General features: G+C 44.5%; 2 protein-coding genes across 4 annotated transcripts in view; one reads left to right on the top strand and one right to left on the bottom strand.

The window, feature by feature from the left end:
- The window catches only part of MTHFD1 (methylenetetrahydrofolate dehydrogenase, cyclohydrolase and formyltetrahydrofolate synthetase 1), a 57156-nt gene extending 49048 nt beyond the window's left edge, over positions 1–8108 (bottom strand). The window contains exon 1 of one of the 2 annotated variants that reach the window (XM_038544919.1): positions 7742–8108. In XM_038544919.1, the coding sequence (XP_038400847.1) occupies positions 7742–7782 (41 nt within the window). In that variant the 5' untranslated portion in view covers positions 7783–8108. The remainder of the gene's footprint in view (positions 1–7741) is intronic. The other variant, XM_038544920.1, reaches the window with a different exon arrangement.
- Positions 8109–17791: 9683 nt separating this feature from the next.
- Positions 17792–20956, top strand: part of LOC480351 (coiled-coil domain-containing protein 170-like) — a 53409-nt gene continuing 50244 nt past the window's right edge. The window contains exon 1 of one of the 2 annotated variants that reach the window (XM_038544916.1): positions 17792–17810. Coding sequence is in view for 1 of the 2 variants with exons in the window: in XM_038544914.1 (XP_038400842.1) it covers positions 19768–19770 (3 nt within the window). In the remaining variant the exon portion in view is untranslated. Of the gene's footprint in view, positions 17811–19630; positions 19771–20956 lie in introns of those variants that run through there. The other variant, XM_038544914.1, reaches the window with a different exon arrangement.

The following is a 20956-nucleotide window of genomic DNA, read 5'->3' as shown; positions in this document are numbered from 1 at the left end:
GGGGCTCTTCTGTGCATTGGAGGATGCTTAGTAGAAGCATCTTCCTGATGCCACAAGCACATAGCCACTCCCCATATGACAACCAAAAATATTTCCAGACACATCCAAATGTGCCCTGGCCCAATGTGCCCTGGGGTGGAGAAAAGGGATAAACTGGCCCCATTTGAGAACCACTGATCTAAAAGGAACAAATGGAGATGGGAAACTGGGTTGAACTGGTCAAGGAAGTCTTCATAAAAGGAAGGAATTTAAAAGTGGATAAAAAACGCATTAGAGAAAGGTCACAAAGTGAAAAGGACTGTCAGAGTCCAAGTGAACAAATTCAGGTGCGGTAGGATTACTCAACAATGCGGTCCCACCTCCCTCCCCCCTCACATGGGTGAAGGGACAGCCTCTACTTTGATCCAAGAAATTGGTGACATGAAGAATAGAGAGCATAGCATTGCTAAACTTTCCATTTCCGTTCAAAAAGTCAGGCATCCAGATTTGGGGGTATAAGTACGCAAATAAATGTGTTGGGAATTAATCCAATTTTTAAAAATAACTCTGTAAGCCCAACAAAACATATAACTGTATTTGGCCTCGAGGCCACCATTTTGTAAGCATTAGTTGGTATCAAGAGTCATAGGACATTATGGGATGGCCCCAAGTCTGAGGATCTATGAGAGCCTTACACCCAGAATTAGTCTATTAACCACAGATCCGGCCATCAGAGATAATTAAGGCCCCATGTCCCAAGGAGACCTCTGGATCATCATCCAAGGGGAATGTGGAAAGAAGGTGGAAGACGGGGATACTCCAGTAGGAGGGAAAGAGCCGGCTAAGAGCTCTTATCTGGAAAAGCCTCTCAATGACCTGAGCCTTCTGCTTTTAGAGAAGGCTAAAGGAAAATCTTGGGTAAAAAGGGCTTACTTAGGTCTAAAAGGGTGCTTACTAAATAAACAGGGACTAGTACTTGGGTACCAAAATGAAAGACCGTTTATCATGTTCAGTCAGTGAAGATAAATTTCTTACAGGCTCTGGCAAAACCTTTTACAGAAATACTCCATATTTCCTGGTCCTCCTCAAGCACCAGCAACTCAAAGCTGCACCTCTCCTGCCCGGGCTCCAGGGAAAGAACTTTTTGTTAAGGGAGAAAAGAAAAGCTTAGCTAACAAAGCAAGAAGGTTTAACTTGTCTTCAACCTTGAAAACAACTTTCTGAAGAGAAGCAGTTTGGAACTCTTCCAAACAGACGAATTAGAATTAGCCCATTTATCTCCTAACAGGAAGAGCCAAATCCAGTAGATACAAGCTTGCAATTCCTTTTATTTATTTTTAAAAATATTTTATTATTTATTTATTCACACAGACACAGAGAGAGGCAGAGACATAGGCAGAAGGAGAAGCAGGCTCCCCGCACGGGTCCCAATGTGGGACTTGATCCCAGGACCCCAGGATCATGCCCTGAGCCAAAGGCAGATGCTCAACCACTGAGCCACCCAGGTGCCCCTTGCAATTCTTTTAGCAAGCACGTGACAAGCCCTTGGTAGGGAAAGAGAATACGCTGTGGAGTCCCTGGCATCAGCCTTGTAACTCTTGGTCAACCAGGAGATGCTTTATGAGAAAGTGTCAAGGGGAGCAAATTGCATGGTGCAGGGGTGCATGGGGGCTTTCTGTACTAGGGATAAGATGTCAGAGAATATAGTCATAACTACAGTAGCACACAGCCTTGTTCCAAGAGCCTTGCATTACACACCCTTTTAATCCTTTCCACAACCTCAGGATATAAAGCATGGCTATCGTCACCCCCACAGTATAGAAGAGGAAAGTGAGGCTGGATAAATGCCCTGGTCACATAAGGCCTGCATTTCTACCCTGCCCAGCCCCTACCAGGGTCAATGGAAGGAGGGGAGCCTTTTCTCTCTGCTCCAGGGAGCCTCCTCCATGTTAGCCCAGCCTGATAATCCTTTTTCCATAAGATTCTTTATGCAAATGGAGAAACATAGGGGACCACACCCCCCTATTCAATGCCCCACTGTCCAAACATCAAGCTGCCTGATGCCAACTTTCCTGACAGATGAGGACAGACACTTATTCTTGGACCACATCCTCAGGATTTTTGCTGGTGCCATGGCCACAGGAGTTAGCTCCAGGCTCTGCCAGGGATAACTATACTCCATAGCTCAGCTGGGTGGACTATTTACAACCTTGCAGAAGGTCCCACCTGCTTTCCTGAAAGGCTCTGAGTCAAGCGAGCTTAGGCATTCAAGGTTCCAGATAACTTCTGAAAGGTCTGCACTTAGGATCTCATTATAGGCAATTTTTTTTAGGCACAAAAGGATCTACAGGACAAAATAAAAACCTTATCAACATTTAGTAGCTCTTCCCTGTGGTGAGCAAATTCTGTTTACAGAAATAGTTCTTCTGGCTCTGGGGCTTAATGTGTAGCCATGGTTCCATTTTTATCTTTGATCCGTAGGACAAATTCTAATTTGAAGGTTCAAGGTTATAAGCCAGCTGCCAAAAATAAAAACATGACTTGTTTATTCAACAGGTACTTCCTAAGCACCAATTCATTAAAACTTACTATGTGCCAGAGACTGCTCTAAATGCTTTATTGGAAAATAAATAAATAAATGCTGTATCGGGAACGATTCATTTAATTTCAACAACCTTATGAATTAGGTGCCATTACTACCCCAACATACAGATGAGGAAACTAAGGCACAAAGCAGTAAACCAAGTTACCCAGGGACCCTGCCCCCCAGAAGGAGCAGTGCTCTATCTAGCTCTGGGGATACCACCCACAGGGAGCTTACAGACTTATTACCCAACTTGCTCTGCTCAATCTACAAAACCTAAGAGTACCTTCTTTCAGTGGCCTGACAAGCAGCAGGCCCCCTGTCTCTTCGTGACTAGTCTTTCTAGAAAGAAGACTTGACATAGAAAAATGCCACCAATGGAGGGAGTGGGCTCCAGTATAGCAAACAAAGAGAAGGGAAGGGCAAACAAATCACACAACATTCAGTAGACCCCACTTTGAAAAAAACACATCGATAAGAAATGTAACTGCTAGCTTAAAAATCAAATCAGGGTAGTTCTTCCAGCTAATTTCCACTGCTCTGAATAATCTCTTAAAGGACACCTCCTTTAAGCCGGAGGGGCTCTCACCACCAATGACACTGTACTCCATTCAGCTCTCTGCTCAGTCCGCTTCTCTGGGGCCATCACTATTGACTCCAAGGCAGTCATTTAATAACCAGTGAAGTCAAAAGTCCATGGTACAGGCTGTGTTTTTAGTCAGGAATTCCCTTCCCCATAACATTGGTAGGCCCAGGACACCACCGCCTTCAAATATTTGCCCCAAAGTCACCTTTACATTAACTATGAGCTTAATTCCCATATTTAAAATTACAATCCCCCCACACTTCAGAAATCTGTTCCTCTTCCTTGCTCTGGTTTTCCCTTGGACACTTCTCACATTTTTGTGCCGATTTTATTGTCTCTCCATATCCATCAGGATACAAATTCCAGAAACAGAGATTTGGGCTATTCTGCTCAATGTCATAGTCTATAGGCTCTGAAGAGTCTTTGCATACAGGAGTCACATAGAAATTTGCTGAAAAAGTGAATAAATACCCCAAAATGACACAAACTTGCCTCTAACCCTCAGGTCTCTCCCAATTGTCAAACTCAGGCTGCAGTCTTAGAACTCCCCTTAAGGGAAAAATGGGTGTTCCTTCTAAAGGGAGATAATTTGGCAAGTATATTTCCCACAGGGTAGAAGAGGCAGAGATGGAATCTGTAATGATGAACTTTGTCTAGTCCTGGTTCTGAGGAAGATATAAAGGAAGAATAATAAAAGTAGACCAAAGTCAAGGATGGTCTTTCTCAGCAGAGTGGGAAGCATGGCAGTGAAAGGAAGGCTGCTGTAAAATAAAGGATGAGTTTATGAAATTCCTTTCAGCAAAGCATTAAGTGCCTGATAGAGCAGAGAACACGATGCACTGGGTGAAGACTTGGTCCCAGGTGAATCCCTGCCATTAAGCAGCCCACTGACCTTTGGCCAAATCACACCACTGTCAGCTACAGAATGGCTGGATTGAGTGGACTGGGTGTTGGAGAAATTCTGACCATGGAACTCATGACCTATCCCTCCAAGTAAGAGATTTTACAGTTCAAACACTACTCTAGGGAAGAGACTGCTCAGGGCTCTTGAAGGCTTGCCATTTTATCCTTAGAGAGAACCAACAGTTGCTGGCAACCAAGAAAGCTGACCTGCAAACTGGGAAAACAAGAGACTACAGGATCCCTAGTTGCCATGTAAGAAGTTCACTTACCTTTCCTCTCAAGAGTGTCCTTGACCTAGTAAAAGAGGACAGGTGGGGACACCCTGCCCAGAGCCTGCAATCAGAGTCCAACCTACTTAAGCTGTAAGAACTACCTTCTTGTTCAGATTCCCCCAGAGCCATATAACCCAAGAGTCGGAAGCCTGTTGCAACCTCAGCAGAGTTGCTGGGGGACTGCGTGACCCCATGAGCTAGGAAGGCTGTCCCCCCTTCCAAAAACTCCATCTCTCTGAGGAACTGTGACTAGTACCAGCTCCTAGAGTTATGCTCTCCATGACAGTCAAGGTGCCAAGGTATGGCAGTCTCTGAGCCATTTTATCAACACATGAAAGATCTTCTGTTAGTACAAAGAGACCTCAGACTTAATGGGTCCTTTTCAGATTGTGTTAGTAGGAACTGATTGCTTTACCACAGGGCAATGTAAAAAGTAAGCCAAGTCAACTCTGAGCAGGCTGGGTAGAGGGACCCTTCCAGTACCTGGAACAGTCTTTTCCAGAAAATGCTTTGAATCTTTATAACCAAATCACTGTCATACTTCAATGATGAGAACTAGATTTATATCTAAGGCTTTAAATAAGTGGTTCTCAACTTTCAAGATACATTAGAATCACAGAAATGAGCTTTTAAAAGATCTAGAGAATATTTGAATCCAGTGGCTTATTGCTAGCAATTCCGGTTAAATCAGTCTGATGTGGGCACCCAACACTGATATGTTTCACAAGTACCCTATGAGACTAAATCGGCAAAACTATCTTGGAAAAAACTGGCAATTTCTACTAAAACTGATCATACATGTTTATCCTACTACTCTACAATTCTACTTTTAGATGTGTAACCAACAGAAATGTGTGTATGTTCCACAAAAGACATGTAAAAGAATGCTCATGGAACTCCTGGGTGGCTTAGTCGGTTAAGCACCTGACTTCAGCCCAGGTTGTGATCTTGGGGTCCTGGGATTGGGCCCCATGACAGGCTCCTGGCTCAGCCAAGGAGTCTGCTTCTCCTTCTCCCTCTGCCCTGATCATGCTCTCTCTCATATAAAGAAAATCTTTTTTAAAAAATGCTCATATTAGTTATAACTCATATCACCAAAAACTAGAAACTAAATGTCTATAGATGAGCGAATAGTGGCAAATTCTTATAGTAGAATACAGCAATGAGAGTAAATGAACTACAACTACATGCAATATGAAATAATCTCAGCAACACAATGTTAATTGAAAGAAGCCAGACACAAAAGTCTTTATACTGTACAATGCCATTTATATAAAGTTCAAAGACAGGCATTATTAATCTACAGTGTTAGAAGTCAGGATAATGATGATTACCTTTGTGAGGGGTGATGACTGGAGGGTATAGCAGGGTATAGGAAGAAGGGCTTCTGGGGTACCAATGCCACTTCTTGATCTGGATGCTAGTTACTCAGGTAAGTTCAGTTGCAAAAAATTCATTGAGTTGTATAATTGTGATAGGCACACTCATTTTATGCATTCATATTTAAATAAAAAGAAATAAAAACAAAAAGCTCCCTAAGTGACATTAATGTGAGTTGAGAACCATTGAAACAGATCTCCAGGCAGCTATCTCTGTTAAAAAGATAACGAATTTGGGACGCCTGGGTAGCTGAGCAGTTGAGCGGCTGCCTCCAGCTCAGGGCGTGATCCTGGGATCCTGGGATAGTCTCTGCATCAGGCTCCCCTCGAGGAGCCTGCTTCTCCCTCTGCCTGTGTTTCTGCCTCTCTCTCTGTGTGTCTCTCATGAATAAGTAAATAAAATCTTAAAAAAAAAAAAAAGATAATGAATCATCCATGTATATGTTAACTAATGACGCTCAACTGCTCAGCCACCCAAGCATCCCACATTAACTAATTTCTAATCGTTGACACAGATAACATGTATTGAGCACTTAATATGTGCCAGAACAATTCTAAATGCTCTTCGGCTAAAAATTAATTCAATTCTCCTAACAACTCAATGCCTAAATATTATTTTATTTTACATCTGAGCAAGTTTTGGTGTAGATAGGTTAACTAATTTGCTTAAAGCCACATAACTACTAAAGAGTGAAAGAAGGGTTCTAGGTGTTTTGGATACAGACATAAACAAGACAATGCATGTATTTGCCTTGTATGGAGCAAACAAACATATTTAACTTGCTCTCCACTCAACAAAAACCATCCATTGAGCACCTATTCTCAGTGGCCTGCCAGGAAGCAAGCCTAAATTCTCTTCTACCAGTCTTCTTAAAAGGAGACTTTATCAGAAAAAGCCACTGGTAAGGAGAGTAGGTTTGACCATAAGCAAACAAAAAGCAAAGTCAGTCAGAAACAATGCAGTTTAGCACAGCACAAGTTGAAAAGCAGTCAGAAGTGTTGTGATCTCTAGTCTAAATGTCTGGAGTTCCTCTTTACCAATATGAAAAACTCACCACTACCATTTACTGTACATCTCACCTTCTTTGTCCACCTTCTCTACCAGGAAAATCATTTTGCCCGAGGGTGGGTTTCACCACCAAGGACTCCCTAACACTCAAAAACCTTTACTCACAGAGCTGGCAAATCCACAGGGCAATTATGATTGCCAACTATAGCAATTACTAAAAACTGGTGAGGTTGAAGGTCTCAAGATCCACCTCCAAGATATATCCGCCCCTCTTCTACTCTACTATTTCTCCACTAGTCACCACCCAGACAAGAAGCAACAGGGTGTACTTCCTGGGAGTAAGCTTGGCAATCATACCCACTAGTTAAGCATTTAGATTTCCTGTTAGAGGTAGCGCAGGCCGAGGTCAGATGCAACAGGGAAAAACCGCAACTCTAGGACCTGGACGGAGACAAGGTTATTAGAAGAGCCCGAAATTGAAAGAAAAGGAAAAGTTTATTGGGTTCCACTTAGCAAATGACTTAGGCGTAGGTAAAAAAGCGATGTCTGGAAGGTGTATCTCTCTCACTAATCAGCCTTATGACCTTATCAAGTTTTGTCATCTCATTAATCTCGGACTCCTCACCTCTGAATTATAGGGCAAAGAGGTAATTTGCATTAATAAGTTCTGACTACGGCACTGCACAGTCCCAACCAAACTCTTCTGGCAGGAAGCCGTCAGCAGCGGCATTTGGGGGGAGCACAGTCGCGCCGGTTAAGAGAACTGGTCCAAAACACAAGAGCCGACGGGCCTAGGCACCAGGCAGCCCTTCTAGAAACTCGGACAGTGCCCAAGGCCCCATTCTTTGCAGGGAACCGATCTTTGGGTGTGACATGTTCAATACTACGTCCTCCCTCCCCACGCGGCCAGCCTCACTCTTGCGCTCCATGAAGCCCTCCAGCAAAAACACGGGAACGTGGGGGCCCTGCACACTCTGCTCAGAGCCCCCGCCTGCAGCCCAACAAGCCCTAACAACGACAGGTGCTTACGCGGAGACCACCTTCCCGTTCAGGATTTCCGCCGGTGCCATGGCCTTTATTAGTCCGCTGCCCACGATGGACACCACCAAAACTGATGATCGACTTAGCTCCACCTGCGCGCGCGACAGCCCAACCCACGTGTTCAGCGAATAGCGCCCCCCACCCGGGCCACCAGAGGTGGTGCGTCTGCGCCTGCGCCCCCTGCCCAGCCCCGCCTCCCGCCTCCCGCCCGCCGCGGTGCGCGTGCGCAGCCCGGAAGGACGTAAGGCCCTCAAGAGGCGATGAGCGGGGGTTTGGGTGGAGGTCGGATGCCCGGGAAAGGACGAACTCGGTGATGAGTGGCTGGCGGAAATGATTGAATGGTGGAAGAAGCCGTTTCAGATTGCGCCTTCGTGTGGGGGCGGGGAGCTCGCCGGAGAGGGGTCGGGTCTCGATCCCAGCCCCTCGTGGGCGGGGCCTGAGGGGCGATCTCGCGGGAATCAGTTGCGCGCGCGCGGGAGGGAGGCGCGTCTCCCGGCTCGCCTGGGCGCTGGCAAAGGTGGCGCCGCGGGCGCCGAGGGCGCGGGTCCTCAGGGGGCTCCTGGCCGGGCCCGGGGAGAGGTGAAGCCCGCCGAGCAGGAGGCGGCCTCCCTTCCGGCGTTCTCGTCCCCCGCGCTGTCCGACTGCGGTCGGAGGGTCCGGGTGGTGCCCGCAGCCGTTTGTTTTTTGTTTTTGAGACTTTTAAGTTCATTCATTCTTGATAGAGAGGCAGGCTCCAGGCCGGGAGCCCGACGTGGGACTCGATCCCGGGACTCCAGGATCGCGCCCTGAGCCACCCCGGGATCCCCCCGCAGCGGTTTTAAACCCTCCGGTGACGCCTGCTCGGCCGGGGTCGGAGCCGGGGCGCTGTTTTCGGCCCCTCCGGGCCGGAGCGCTGCGTGGCTCCCCGTGCCCGGGGTGACCTCGGGTCGGTCCGTGCGGGACGGTGATCAACTCTGCAAGCCTAGATTTTTGTCGCCTCCCTGGGTGCAGATCTGGGTTGGAGAGGCCGCAGCAAGGGCGGACACTCCCTCCCTCCTGCAGGCGTGCGCTCCGGGAAACCAGCTCCTTCCTGTGTTCAGGTCACAATCCTCCCAGGATGGCTCTGAAGTTAAGTTGTGCAGGGCACTTTATTATCTTCCCCGGTGTGATTAAGAGATGATTAACATAAGGTATGCAAGTTTAAGATGTACAGTGTGATGATGTGGAGCGCATATTATGAAATAATTACAGTAAGGTTAGTTCACATCTCCGTTCTCGCACATAATTGCCATAGCTTCGTGTGTGGCGATGACATTTAAGATCTACTCTCTGGGGATCCCTGGTGGCGCAGCGGTTTGGCGCCTGCCTTTGGCCCAGGGCGCGATCCTGGAGACCCGGGATCGAATCCCACGTCGGGCTCCCGGTGCATGGAGCCTGCTTCTCCAACTCTGCCTGTGTCTCTGCCTCTTTCTCTCTCGGTGACTATCATAAATTTAAAAAAGTTAAAAAAAAAAAAAAAGATCTACTCTCTTGTTACTTACAGTCACCATGCTGAATATTAATTAGATCCCCCACAATGTATTCATCTTACAGCTGGAAGTTTATACCCTATAACCAACATCTCCCCTACATACACTGGCAATCGCCACACTATTTTTATGAAGTCACCTTTTTTAGATTCCACATATAAATACAGCATTTATCTTTCTCTTCCTTCACTTAGGGTATGCCCTCAAAGTCTATGTTATCCTAAAAGGCAAGATTTCCTTTTTTTTTTTTTTTTTTTTTTTTAAGATTTTATTTATTCGTGAGAGACAGGCAGAGACACAAGTAGAGGGAGAAGCAGGCTCCCGACGTGGGACTCCACGGGTCTCCAGGATCACACCCTGGGCGGAAGGCGGCGCTAAACCGCTGAGCCACCCTGGGATCCTCAAGATTTCCTTTTTTATAGTTGAATAATCTTTTGGGTGGGTGGGTAGGTGGGTAAGATTGTGTCCATTCTAACTTCCATAGCCCCGGGTTGTTTCCATAAATTGCCTACTGTAAATAATGGTGCAATGATCGTTAGGGTGGAGATGTATCTTTAAGATAGGGATTTTGTTTAGATTGATGAAGTTTTGGAATGTAGGTGAGGCCCGGAGCTGACGACCAAGAAAGAATTCTTGAGATGTCTGTGGTATAAAATGGGGATTTTATTAAAGCCACGGAGACAAGGGCAGCCCTGGTGGCGCAGCGGTTTAGCGCCGCCTGCAGCTGGGGGTGTGATCCTGGAGACCCAGGATCGAGTCCCGCATCGGGCTCCCTGCATGGAGCCTGCTTCTCCCTCTGCCTGTGTCTCTGCCTCTCTCTCGCTCTGACTGAATAAATAAATAAATCTTAAAAAAAAAAAAAAAAAAAAGCCACGGAGACAAGACCTGTGGGCAGGTAGAGCTGCTGCTTCGGCTTGTGAGGAGTGGCTGATGATATACTGGGAGTTGGGAGGGGTTTGGGGATAGTTTAGTCTCTGAGGAATTTTAGAAGCAAGGTTTCCAGGACCTGGAGGCTAGCAATTGTCAGGAAAAGGTCACTTATTACTGTGGGACCCAGGAAATGTAACAAAAATTCCCTACCCCTGGACAAGCAGAGCAGGACTAACTCCATTCTGTGCTACACCCGCCATCTCATGTAAAACCCCCCACACGACCTGCCTATTGTTTAAGGCACTCCCTCACCCTAGTTTAGCTCTTAAGCACACCCTTATCAGAAACCAGCATACTTAGGAATGCGGGACCTCTGACCTTTAACCAGCCAAGGAATGAAAAACACTCTTTTGCCCGCCAAACCTGAGCGCCAATTCTAACCAGAATAATAGGCTAGTTCAAATGGTCACTATAGGGTGAATCGTGATTCAATTGGCCGCCTGCGTGTGGACCAACATGACTGTGCAACTTTCTGCGTATGTTACAATCTCATTGGCCACTGGCCCCTATAACACTGCTGTGCTTCTTAGTCTTGGGGTCCAAGCCCCTACTCTGCTGTATGGAGTATACTTGGACCCAAACTCGAGCTTGCTAATAAACCTTCATGCACTTGCATCAGTGTCAGCTCCTTGGTGGTTTCTCAGATTCGCAATCTTGGGCACAATTACCTTCTAATAAAACCTTAGTCATGAAACCCTTCAGATATATATCGGTGGGCCATATTCTTGGGGGATGATTGCCAACACATATCTTGGTGAGGGGTGGTGGATAGAGACAAAGGAAATTTCTAAAGGAATTTTTGTATGTTAAAGTAGACTTACAGGCGCCTGGGGGTCGGACTAAGTTGCTTTTTACCCTTAGCAAAGTATAAACATCGAGGCAGTTGAGTCCATAGAGGAATGTCCCTCTGCCTGTTTGAAGGACTTGTCAATGTGCTGCCCTGGGCTTGTGCTTTGTCCTCAGCTAGCCCTGTGTTCCCCCATCAAGAGCACCTTTGGGGGGCAGCCCAGGTGGCTCAGCGGTTTAGCGCCACCTTCAGCCCAGGGTGTGATCCTGGAGACCCGGGATCGAGTCCCACGTCCGGCTCCCTGTGTGGAGGCCAAGAAAAATCTAGGCCATTTCACCTCAAGTTTAGCATTAGCACAAGTACAGCCATCTTAGACCCCTGTGAATAAGAGCTGAACTTTATAGGAAAAACTGCAGAATGTCCTCAATGTCCTCGCAGGGAATCCCGTATCAGAAAGACAACAGAGCCCACACTCGTGGTAGAAAGTCCCACATTAGAATGAGAACAGAGCTCAATGCCCTTGAAAGCCCCATATCAAAATGTAAACAGAACTTGAGAAATTCCTCCACCCCTTCTGGAGGTCCCCTAGACCAGCCCCTAAAAACCCAGCTGGAACCCCCCTCAGGATCCAAGTCCCTGCTCCACTGTGTCAGGTATACTTGGACCCAAGCTCGAGCTTGCTAATAAACCCTCGTGCGCTTGCATCAGTGTTGGCTCCTTGGTGGTTTCTCGGATTCGCAATCTTGGGCACAACATTTGGGGGCTCGTCCGGGATCCGAGAGACCTCCAGGACCCTATCTGGAGGGTCCCACGCATGGTGAGTGCACTCAACTTTTTCCACCTTTTGTGCACATATTCTCTGAGAGCTTTAAACTGTTCCAATCTGTATTGGGTCGGCATTGGCTTAGGCGGATGCGCTGGCGGGCCATCGACCGGGGGGTCTTGAGGAGACGTCCTTTGCCCCTGCCTGGAGGACAGAAGTCCTCATCTGTAAGGAGGATGGGGGTCCTCATCTGTAAGGAGGGCCGGCTGCCAGCCCTTCGGATTACTTTCTGTTTTGTCTCTGCAGCCGCTCGGGAATGTTTGTCTGTGTTACTGTGTCCTTGTTAACTGTGCATTTGTGTTACTATGTCCTTGTTAACTGTTTGTGCATTTGTCTGTATTACTGTGTCTTTGTTAACTGTCATAACTGTTTACATAAGGAGAAGGAAATTTCAAACTTACTGCATGTCAGAATGGCCAACCTTTAGCGTGGGATGGCCCCGAGAAGGAACTTTCCACCTACCTACTATCTTACAGGTTAAGGCCGTGATCTTCAGGGACAAACCGGACGGCCACCCTGACCAGGTGCCCAACATCCTGGTCTGGCAGGACATGAGCGAGAATTCCCCTCCTTGGCTAAAACCATTTTTACTCCCCAAAGCGCACAACTTGGCTGAAGGTAAGGAGAGACTCCGGGTCCACCACCAGACTCTAATGGCAGGTCTCCAGGCTGCCGCGTGCAAGCCGACCAATCTGGCCGAGGTATGGTTATGTAAGACAGGGTAAGGACGAGAGTCCAGCAGCCTTCTTAGAGAGAATACTAGGAGAGAAGACTTGCAAGACTTATAGTAGCAGAAAGAGTCTATAATAATAAAGAAAGTCCGGAAGAGCAACAAACCAAACTAAGTGACCGGCAGACCTGAAACCTAGCCAAAATCCTGCTGGCCACAACCATGGACGACCCACAGGAAAGACGGAGGCACCTCAAGAAGCTGGCTTCAGGCACAGGTAAGGAGGATGGCCCTGGTCCCTGGAAGGAGCGCCCTAAGCTGAACAAAAACCAATGTGCTTATTGCAAAGAAGAGGGCCACTGGGTGGTGAAAGACTGCCTTAACAAAAGACCTAAGGCCCCTGCCAGGATCTTGGAGATGGAGGACCTGGACGACTAGGGGAGTCAGTTGGGGTTCGGCACCCCTCCCCGAGCCCAGGGTAACTCTCAGAGTGGAGGGGCAACCTGTTGAATTCCTAGTGGACACTGGGGCACAACATTCGGTTTTATTACAACCCCAAGGGAAATTGGCAAACAAGACTTCATGGGTGCAAGGGGCCACGGGCACCAAACAGTACTCATGGACTACCCGAAGAACTGGGAATCTCAGCATGGGCCAGGTATCCCACTCCTTCATGGTCATCGCTGAGTGTCCCTACCCATTGTTAGGTCAGGATTTGCTCACCAAGATGGGGGCACAAATTCGCTTCCACCCCAAAGGGGTAAAAATCCTAAACAAGGAGGGGCACCCTATTCAGGTGCTTGTCCTGAGTTTAGAAGACGAATATCATCTCCACCAAATGCCCTCAGCCCCAATGACTGACATTGACCATTGGCTGTGGGAATTTCCCCAAGCGTGGGCAGAAACTGGGGAAATTGGGCTGGCCTGGCACTGACCCGCCATATACATAGAACTAAGGCCGGGGGCAGACCCTGTCAGGGTCCGCCAATACCCCATGCCTCTTGTAGCATGAAAGGGAATCACACCCCACATACGGCAACTACTGGACTCGGGCATATTGATGCCTTGCCAATCGGCATGGAACACTCCCTTACTGCCGGTTCGGAAACCGCACTCTAACGATTACAGGCCAGTCCAGGACTCGTCAACCGGCGAGTAGAGGATATGCACCCTACGGTCCCAAACCCATACACCCTCCTCTATTTAAAAGATGCCTTTTTCAGCCTGCCTTTAGCACCCAAGAGACAAGACCTCTTTGCCTTTGAATGGACGGACCCCGAGAAAGGCATCAATGACCAGCTCACCTGGACTCGACTACCACAAGGATTCAAAAATTCACTGACCATCTTCGATGAGGCCTTACATGAAGACTTGGGTGAGTTCTGTTCCGAGCATGCTCATTTGATATTCTGTTGGTGGCGGAGGACCAGGACACATGCCTGCAAAGCACCAGGGACTTGCTTCAAACAATAGCGGCTCTAGGATACCGGGCCTCAGCTAAAAAAACCCAGATCTGCAGAGCAGAGGATTCCACAACTGCAAACTGTCCACCAGGATGGACAGAGGCTTTTCCCACCAAACATGAGACAGCACAGACCATGACCAAGAAACTGCTGGAAGACATCTTACCGAGGTATGGTTTTCTTGTTAAGATTGAATCAGACAATGGCCCAGGATTCATCTCTAGAGTAACACGGGGAGTGGCACTAGTACTTGGGGCAGATTGGAAATTACATTGTGCACATAGGCCCCAAAGCTCAGGACAGGTAGAGGGGATGAACAGAACATTAAAGGAGACCTTAACTAAATTAGCCCTGGAGACCGGCGGGGACTGGGCGACTCTCCTCCCCTTCGCCCTATATAGGGTGAGGAACTCCCCATATAAGATGGGATTGACTCCCTATGAGATCATGTACAGTTTTCCTCCATCTATTATCCCCAATTTAAAACCTGAGGTGCAAAAAATAAAATAAAATAAAATAAAAATAAAAATAAATAAATAAAACCCGAGGTGCTTCCTGAATTTGATCACCAACTCCTTTTCTCCCTCCAAATGCTAAAATGAACCCATGAGCAGATGTGGCCTAAGCTGAGGGCCCTCTATGAGACTGGGCCACCCCCAGGTCCCCATCAATACCAGCCAGGTGACTGGGTGTACATGCAGAGATACCGACACCAGACACTTCAACCTCGCTGGAAGGGACCCTACATCATGATCCTGACCACCACTCTCAAGGTCGACGGGATTACTCCCTGGGTCCACTACACCCACGTCCAGCCAACTGATCCACAAGGACTGTTCTCAAGGACTTTGTTCCAGAATGGAAAGGCCAACCAGACAAGGACAATCCCCTAAAGCTAAGACTGCACCGTTCTCACTTACCCCACTAATGTTGCTTCCCCGTTAGCCATTTAAAAATGTGCACCCAATTCAGCCTTGCTTTTAAAGTCTTTTAAGGGTTAAAAAGATGGGAGCATCTTAACTGTAGAGAGGCTTTTGCAAGCAAGGGGGGCGTTATGTGTTGCCCCAAATGAGGAGTGTTACTTCTTTACTGACCACTCAGGAATAGTCCAGGAATCTATGGCAAAAGTCAGAAAAGGTTTAGCTAGATGTAAACGGGAACGAGAACAGCAACAAGGTTGGTTTGAATCATGATTTAATCATCCCCACTGGTTCACTCTGAGACCAACCTGGACCCATGATTGGGTCCTTCCTTAGGTTCCTCTGAGAGGGGGAAATGTGGAGGCTGAGAAAAATCAAGGCCATTCCACCTCAAATTTTAGCATTAGCAAAGTATAGCCATCTTAGGACCCTGTGAATAAGAGCTGAACTTTATAGGAAAAACTGCAGAATGTCCTCAATGTCATCGCAGGGAATCCCATATCAGAAAGACAACAGAGCCCACACTTGTGGTAGAAAGTCCCACATTAGAATGAGAACAGAGCTCAATGCCCTTGAAAGCCCCATATCAAAATGTAAACAGAACTTGAGAAATTCCTCCATCCCTTCTGAAAATCCCCTAGACCAGCCTATAAAAAACCCAGCTGTAACCCACTTCGGGGTCCAAGTCCCTGCTCCACTGTGTCAGGTATACTTGGACCCAAGCTCGAGCTTGCTAATAAACCCTCATGCACTTGCATCGGTGTTGGCTCCTTGGTTTCTCGGATTCACAATCTTGGGCACAACACCTGCATGGATGGAGCCTGCTTCTCTCTCTGTCTGTGTCTCTGCCCCCCTCTCTCTCTCTCTCTGTGTCTCTCATGAATAAATAAATAAAATCTGTAAAAAACAAAACAAAAAACAAAAACAAAAAACACCCTGGATTTGACCCAATATCTGAGTTTCTTTTATAAACCATTTTTTAGGGTGGCATGTTTCAACTAATGGCAGAGCTCATCTTTTCAACTTTATTCATTGGGGGAGGGGATCTTTTGGTAGATGGCTTTTGCCTTATTCCTAAATCCTGAGAATATTTTACGTAGCTTCATATATGGAGTTAGAAAATCTCTTTCTTGCTTTATTAACAGTCTTATTGAGGTATAATTTGTGTGCCATAAAATTCACCTAATTTAAGTGTACAACTGAATGATTTTTAATATATTTACCAATTTGTACAACCACCAACATAGTAGAATTAAAGAATTTTTGGTAAATTTTTTCCTAATTGCTTTTACTTTATCATTCTTAAAGTTTGCACATGTGGACATATTAGAAACACAACTAAATAATACATTAATACAGTGATATAATAACTTAATATGAGGACCTTTGAACACATACCCTTATATTGTGTTTGACCAGAACAAGTAAAATTAAGAAAATAGAATCAAATATTCCTGGTAAATTACAGGCAATGAAACTTTTGTGGCTTAGAGTACCAAATAGATATTGACTGTTTCAGCTGTCTTGTTTGCTGAGGAAGATGACAAAACCCAGTTTACAGATGGAAAAATAGACCGAAGGATAACTTGCCCAAGCTATATAGCTGTGCCTGGGCTAGGCCACAAACCTTGCTTCATCCCTAAATATATTGCCTTTGCCAGCTCAAGACCAGGTTTTCAATAATAATAATAATATTTGGGATCCCTGGGTGGCGCAGCGGTTTAGCGCCTGCCTTTGGCCCAGGGCGCGATCCTGGAGATCCGGGATCGAATCCCACGTCAGGCTCCCGGTGCATGGAGCCTGCTTCTCCCTCTGCCTATGTCTCTGCCTCTCTCTCTCTCTCTGTGTGACTATCATAAATAAATGAAAAATAAAAAAAAAAATATTTTGTATAATCTGTATCATTCATTCATTGAGCAAATAGTTACTGGCTACTGTGCTAACAACAAAAAATACTGCTCAAGGTGGTAGAGATACTGTAGTGAACCAACAAAGTTCCTGTTGGCAGGTAATATTCTGGTAAGTGAAACAATGATCGATTAAATAAATATATAATTTTAGATATTGAGACATGTCATTTAAAAAAATAGGCAAGCTAAGAGGATGGGTAATGGTGGTAAGAGGCAGGAGAGTACTGTTTTAGAAATGTAAAGATTTCTCTGAGGAATCTGACTTGAGCAGATACCTAAATGAAAAGAATTTGGGATATAAGAGAATGAAAGAAAGGATTTGGTTTGAGCAACTGGAAAAGTAGAGTTGTCATTTATTGAGTTGAAATAATACTGTAGCAGGAGCAGGTTTTGAGTTTTAATTCAGTTTTAGATATTTTCAGATGCCTCTTAGGCATCCAAATGGAAATAGATATTTAAGTATATGAGATTAGGTAAAAGCCTATGAAAGGAATGGATACAGGTAGAGAGAGGACCAAAGACTGATCCCTAGGATACTTAAGTGTTTAAATTTAAGAAAATGAGGAACCAGGAGGGCAGGTAGAAAAGTAGAGTCCAGTGTATTATGATGAAAACCACAAAGGCATACAGCTTTATTTATTTATTTATTTTTAGGCATACAGCTTTAAAAGACAGGTAAAGAAAGTGTTTTATGAGAAAAGGAGTAATTCAGATATATTGTGGATTGGTCAAATCAGGTAAAGATTGAGAATTGATCATTTTACAGAGAATAGAGAAACAAAATACTTTTATTCAAATGATCTTATTGGCACTTGCTTGAAAAAAAAAAGGTGTATCCTTTTTGCAGAAGTTCCATTTTTTACAAACTTTTTGAGGGTAATTTGATAATATCTATCAGAAACTTAAATGTGTGCTCTTTTCTTTTTCTTTTTTTTTTAAGTGGGCTCCACATCCAGCATGGAGCCCAGTGCAGGGCGTGAACTCATGACCCTGAAATCAAGACCTAAGCTGAGATCAAGAGACCTGTAACCAACTGAGCCACCCAGGTGCCTCAAATATATGCTTTCTTTGACCTTGTAATTCCATTTTTAGGAATTTATCCTAAAGTAATAATATTTATACATATACACAAAGATATATGTATCAAAGTGTTCCTCACAGTGTTGATTTCAGTAGTAAAAAAATCCATCAGTTTGGATACAGTTGTTAAAGGAGCAATAGATATGTAATAGATGTGTACAGATGTATAAGGTAGCTTTCACACATTGTTAAATGATAAAAGCAGGTTATCCAATAAAAGGTATAATATAATTTAATTTATGTTAATACACATAAAACAGGCCTTCTTTGACTACATTATCAAAAGGTGCCTGCTTATTTACCTCGTAAATGTCGTATTAGCCTATTTTATTCACAACACTTGTCCCTATGTAAAATTATTTTATTTATACACTTGTTCACTTTTTCCACCAGAATGTAAGCTTTGTTTTTTTTTTTTTTTTTTTTTTAATTTATGATAGTCACAGAGAGAAAGAGAGGCAGAGACACAGGCAGAGGGAGAAGCAGGCTCCATGCACCGGGAGCCTGACGTGGGATTCGATCCCGGGTCTCCAGGATTGCGCCCTGGGCCAAAGGCAGGCGCCAAACCGCTGCGCCACCCAGGGATCCCAGAATGTAAGCTTTGTAATACATCTCCTGTCCTGTTCACATCCATATTCCTACTGCTTAGGGTCGTAATTTTTAAAATCTTGTTTTAGGGGAAAAAAAGAATATTTTCCTAGTTTAATTATTAAGTATTACTCTCATTCCAATGAATATCCCTTCTCGTTTCTTCATTGTTATCATTTACAAATGAAGGCAGTCATTCTCAATCCTAAAGTCACATTAAAATTAAAGAAAAAAATTATGCATGGGCTCTCCAATGTAGACCAATCTCAAGTCAGAACTTGGGATGGAATCAGGGTATTAGTATTTTTTAAAGTTTTCTTTGAGGGATCCCTGGGTGGTGCAGCGGTTTGGCGCCTGCCTATGGCCCAGGGCGCGATCCTGGAGACCCGGGATCGAATCCCATGTTGGGCTCCTGGTGCATAGAGCCTGCTTCTCCCTCTGCCTATGTCTCTGCCTCTCTCTCTCTCTCTCTGTGACTATCATAAAAAAAATAAATAAAGTTTTCTTTGAGATTCTAACGTGAAAGCTGTTGAGAGCCACTAGATTAGATGATATTTAAAGTATAATCCTAAGGATTCTGGTATCAAGGATACGTAAGAGGGACACATTTCTCTAGAGTAAAGGTATTTTCCAAGAATTAGAGTATCAGTGTTTCAGACAAATCATCTTTTGCTTTAGGAATAAGATTGGGGGCAGCCCCGGTGGCTTAGCAGTTTAGTGCTGCCTTCAGTCTGGGGTGTGATCCTGGAGACCGAGGATGGAGTCCCACATGAGGCTCCCTGCATGGAGTCCCACGTCAGGCTCCCTGCATGGAGCCTGCTTCTCTCTCTGCCTCTCTCTCTCTCTCTCTCTCTCTCTCTCTCTGTGTGTGTGTCTGTCATGAATAAATAAAATCTTAAAAAAAAAAAAAAGGAATAACAGATTGAATCAGTCATTTTCTCCTCTCGAAGTACTTCTCCCTTGAAGAGGTGTAGGTATTGGGAGACAAAAATTTGACATATTTCAAGAATTTTACAAAAGAAAGACCTTAAGTTTCACATTTGTTGGAAAATTTACTTTCAGTAGGATCATTTTCTTAAGAGTTCTTAAGTTTACAAATGCTGGATGAAAACTTTCTATTTTCACTCCAGTAGTTAGGGAAATAAAGACCTTACTGCATCACTTCAGGAGGACTTTTTCCCTTCCTTGGACCTTTGTGATGCGTTTACCTAGAAACAGCTTCTTTGATGTGCAAACATTCTACTGGCAAATTATGCAGGGCAGCCACTCATATTGAACAATTCAGGTTTCTTCTGGGAATTGAACTTTGATCCGGAATTTTCTCTTGTGCCTGATATGGTAAAAATTTATGGTTTTTACATTCTAAAGCATAGTGAAATACAGCGTACTATGTCTTTCTAATTTGAGGTATTGATAAATCTTATGAGCATGTGGAAAAAAATAGAATAATCATGTACAAACCTACCATCACAGAATAATTGTGTCATATTGCTGTATTTTATTTACTTTAGTCTCCTCATACATTTTATTATATAAGGTTAATATGGGAAAACAGTACTATTATCCATATAAGTTAACTTTGTATTAAGGAATTTCTCTTCCTATTGGATTCTTTGGTTGTTTAATGTGTATTTTTTGTGCCTACTATGGGATGGTAGAAATAAACCAGAAATAAATTCTGCTGTTAGGTATCTTTAATGTAGTAGGAGAGATAAAATTTTTACCTAATACAATATTGAATGAGATAAGAGTTGGAAAAAAAAAAAAAAAAGAGATAACAGTTGGAAAAAAGTATAGATCATTAAAAGTTAGAGAGACTGCCCCTTACCTTGCCAGAATCAAGGAATGAGATGGTATTTGAACTGATATTGAAAGATTTGTGTTGCTAGAGGTATGGTTTGGTCCACATAGTACAGTAGCCTGTTTTTTAGAGGCAATATGTGTGAAACTCATTAAGTAACTTTGTTTTTTTTTTTTTTTTTTTTTATCTTTTTTTTTTTTAATTTATTTTTTATTGGTGTTCAATTTACTAACATACAGAATAACACCCAGTGCCCGTCACCCATTCACTCCCACCCCCCGCCCTCCTCCCCTTCTACCACCCCTAGTTCGTTTCCCAGAGTTAGCAGTCTTTACATTCTGTCTCCCTTTCTGATATTTCCCACACATTTCTTCTCCCTTCCCTTATATTGAATTGTATCTTTAAGTGTTAAAATGTCTTTATTTTACTTTGACATTTTTTTGCCATTTTGATGTCATTATAACATTCTAGCTTGAAAATCATTTTTTTCAGAATTCTGAAATCATGCACAAGTTGTCTTCTAGTTTCCAGATGTTAATACTGGGAATTTCTGTGCAATGATAATCTCCAGCCTTTTGTAGTTAACCCATTCTATGTGCTGTTGCTCTTGGCTTAGTTTTAGTTTTCTTCCTGAAAGATTTTGCCTTTTTTCCTTTATCCTTTGTGTATTAATATCTTGTGATGGTAGTACGTGGGCTCGGTGGGTCCATTAATGTAATATTT

This window comes from Canis lupus, chromosome 8 (genome assembly GCF_011100685.1).
Source record: "Canis lupus familiaris isolate Mischka breed German Shepherd chromosome 8, alternate assembly UU_Cfam_GSD_1.0, whole genome shotgun sequence".
Classification (NCBI taxonomy): Eukaryota; Metazoa; Chordata; class Mammalia; order Carnivora; family Canidae; genus Canis; species Canis lupus.
The sequence above is the reverse complement of the archived record's forward strand: the minus strand, read 5'-3'. Positions and strand labels throughout refer to the sequence as shown.